Consider the following 3351-nt stretch of genomic DNA (forward strand, 5'->3'; position numbering starts at 1 on the left):
ATATATATATATATATATATATATATATATATATATATAGGCATGGCTGTATGGCAAGAAGCTTGCTTCTCAACCACACACTTCTGCATTCAGTTCCACTGCGTAGCACCTTGGGCCGGTGTTTCCTACTGTAGCCTCGGGCCGACCAAAGCCTTGTGAGTGGATTTGGTAGATGGAAACTGAAAGAAGCCCGTGATAGATAGATAGATAGATAGATAGATAGATAGATAGATAGATAGATAGATATGCGTGTGTGTCTATGTTTGGCCCCCACCATCGCTTGACAAACGATGTTGTTGTTTTTACATCCCCGTAAATTAGCGGTTCGGTAAATCAGACCGATAGAATAAGTATTAGGCGTACAAAGAATAAGTCCTGGAGTCGATTTATTCGACTAAAGGTAGTGCTCCAGCATGACTGCAATCGAATGACTGGAACAATTAAAAGAATAAAAGCACACAAGCATATACATACATATATATATATATATATATATATATATATATATATATATATATATATATATATATATATATGATGGGCTCCTTTCAGTTTCGGTCTGCCAAATCCATTCACAAGGCTTTGGTCGGCCCGAGGCTATAGTAGTACACACTGGCCCAGTGTTCCACGCAGTGGGACTGAACCCGGAACCGAATGGTTGGAAAGCAAGTTTCTTAGCACACCGTCATGCCTGTATTTCTTTCTTTTTTTTATTTTAGAAGTAGGTATGATTGTAATATGATTTTTGTGTAACAATGTGTAATGTTCTTTATAACATTTATGAAATATTCTCTTTTTATGTATTATTTTCAAAATTTATATATAATATCTTGAACGAAACAAGAGAAACATAACAGTTCGTGTAACTCACCAGATAAAGATTCATTGTTTGGTTCCTTCTCAAGTGTGAGTAAGTATACGTCAACAAAATCTCTTATGTAGTCACCATTGTAGGTTTCCTTATGTTCACGGATTTTCTTTTTTATGTAGCTTCGGATCTTTTTGTCGTTCTTGACAATTTGTTCAATCTATAGTGAAAAAATTAGCATCGGTGGCCTATGAGCCCAACTAAGCGTTTTATAGTATTTTGTTTTCATCTACAGTAATCAACGTTCTACACTGGAATCGAATTTCCTCTTTTTGTAGACAATAAAATAAACGTAATTGTTATGCTAAACCAAATCAATCAGCTATACACTTTAATTAACATAAATTGTATGCAACATTTCTAAAAGACAATATTAATTACACACAGAACTATCTTTAACTGTAATTTAAAATGTTTGCTCTTAACAGCAATTGCTCTGTGGAAATATTAGAACATATGAATTATGAATTATATGAATACAATTGCATCTGAGTGTATTACAGGCAAGTGTTAATGTTGTCTTCATTGTAGGTCCAACTTCATTGGCCGTAATGTCTAAGGGAATTACTGTTATTCTATTAAGCAATATCAAACTATAATAGATGGCAGCGAGCTGGCAGAGTTGTAAGTGAACCAGGCAAAATGCTTAACACCATTTCGTCTGTCTTGACATTTAAATGTGGCTGAGGTCGACTTTGCCTTTCGTTCTTTCGTGGTCGATAAAATAAGTACCAGTTGAATACTGGAGACAACGTAATCGATTCATTTCTTTCCCCGAACTTGCTGGTCTTGTGCCAAAATTTGAAATCAGTATCAAATATAAATAAAAACTTTAGCATGGAGGAGAGTTGTAAAAATGAAAAGTTAAATCAACATAACTGAGAAAAATTTTGACATCGAAAGCGTTTCAATGGGAAAGAATTTTATGACGTGTAAAGCAAATTCAGGTATCATCTCGATCCGACAATTTTCTCCTAAATCATTGAATAGTCACCATAAGACTATGACAAAATTTGGGGTTTGGCGAACCTATATTTTCTGGGTTCAAATCATGATTCAATAATATTCAGATTTCAATATGAAACGTTTATACTTACGGGAGAATTCCATCGGAAAAATCTCAGGAATGGAAAGAAATTCTCTGGTATAAATGCACTACTATTCTTGAAGAAGAATCTTAAGTTTTCAACAATTTCCTGAAACTCAAGTTCACCAAATCTGATCCTTCAATTGCAAAACATACAATATATATTAGTAGCATAATACTTTAATAGAAAGAGAAAATGTCGCACCATTTCGAACATCAGACCTTCGGCGGATGAAGGAAAGAACTATATAGGAGGACTGAGAAAAAGAGAAAGTGATTGTGGGGTCTGGCAAAATGGGAAAAAGTAGGTAGAATTACTGTTTTGGGGAGGAATTCAGAAGTGATATAGGAGTGAGTGTGTAGATGCAAGTTTAAGAATGCATTTGTGTCTGTAAGCGGAAATAAAAGGTAAGTGATTTGTGTGTTAGAGTGATGTATATATGCTTATAGAGGTATGCATGTGTCGAAGTATTGTAATACTGGTTAGTGGTGGTGTAGAGACTTAAGGACATTCCTAAGGAAAAAAAATCTATATATGGTGACTAGTGGAAGAAGCTTTATCTTTTTACTATCATATGATGTCTCAGTAGCATAATTTGCAAAAGGTTTACTTCAACTGAAAGCAATGGCTAGCCACTATTTAACACTGAGATTGGCGGTATAATAACACAAAATTATGTGGAACAATGTTCAACATATTTCAAGACAGACTATTGAAGATCTACCGTAAATTCAGTTGTATACAAATATTCAGAATGTTTATTGCCGAAACAGAGGGAGAACCATCCATCCATATGCAATAATTCCCTCGACTATCGTGGGTGTTACGTTACAAAACCTCCCACAGAAATAATTAAAATCTAAAAAAATATAAATACCTATCGGCTGCGGAAACCCGCGATATACTGAGAAGTCCGCGATATAAATTTACATATATTAGTCAGAAAAATCCGCGATGTACTGAGTGCACAATAGGTGAACTGCAATATGGCGAGGGATTACTGTATTCATAAGGATATACACACATGTTTATTACATATATATGAAGTTTATTACATATATTGTTTACATATATTGAATGCTACTAACCTTTCACCAAATATTATATCATATACAATACTCAACGAGAAGTATGCCAACGGGTCGCCTAAGGAAAACGGTTTGCCATTGTGAGATTGAAAAACTTTGCTTAATCTCTGGGTTTCCAAATATATTTGGTCTTCTAGTTTTCTCTTACCCATTCCTAAATCCCGGAATGTTGCGTAAATAAACTTTTTCAAGTCCTTCCATTCTTTTCCAGTGTTAAAGAAAATACCTGAAACAATAGTGAAAGCACAAAAGAAAAAACAACTTTGAAGATGTTTTCATTCTTTTCATTTGAAAACTTATATATATA

General features: G+C 34.1%; 1 protein-coding gene across 1 annotated transcript in view; it reads right to left on the bottom strand.

Moving 5' to 3' along the window:
• Window positions 1-3351, bottom strand: part of LOC106876449 (cytochrome P450 2B2) — an 11592-nt gene that overhangs the window by 5518 nt on the left and 2723 nt on the right. The window contains exons 2-4 of the mRNA XM_052971998.1: window positions 3045-3270; window positions 1966-2092; window positions 872-1028 (exon numbers count right to left, since the gene is read on the bottom strand). Coding sequence (XP_052827958.1) covers window positions 872-1028; window positions 1966-2092; window positions 3045-3270 — 510 coding nt within the window. The remainder of the gene's footprint in view (window positions 1-871; window positions 1029-1965; window positions 2093-3044; window positions 3271-3351) is intronic.

This window comes from Octopus bimaculoides, chromosome 11, assembly GCF_001194135.2.
Source record: "Octopus bimaculoides isolate UCB-OBI-ISO-001 chromosome 11, ASM119413v2, whole genome shotgun sequence".
Lineage (NCBI taxonomy): Eukaryota > Metazoa > Mollusca > Cephalopoda > Octopoda > Octopodidae > Octopus > Octopus bimaculoides.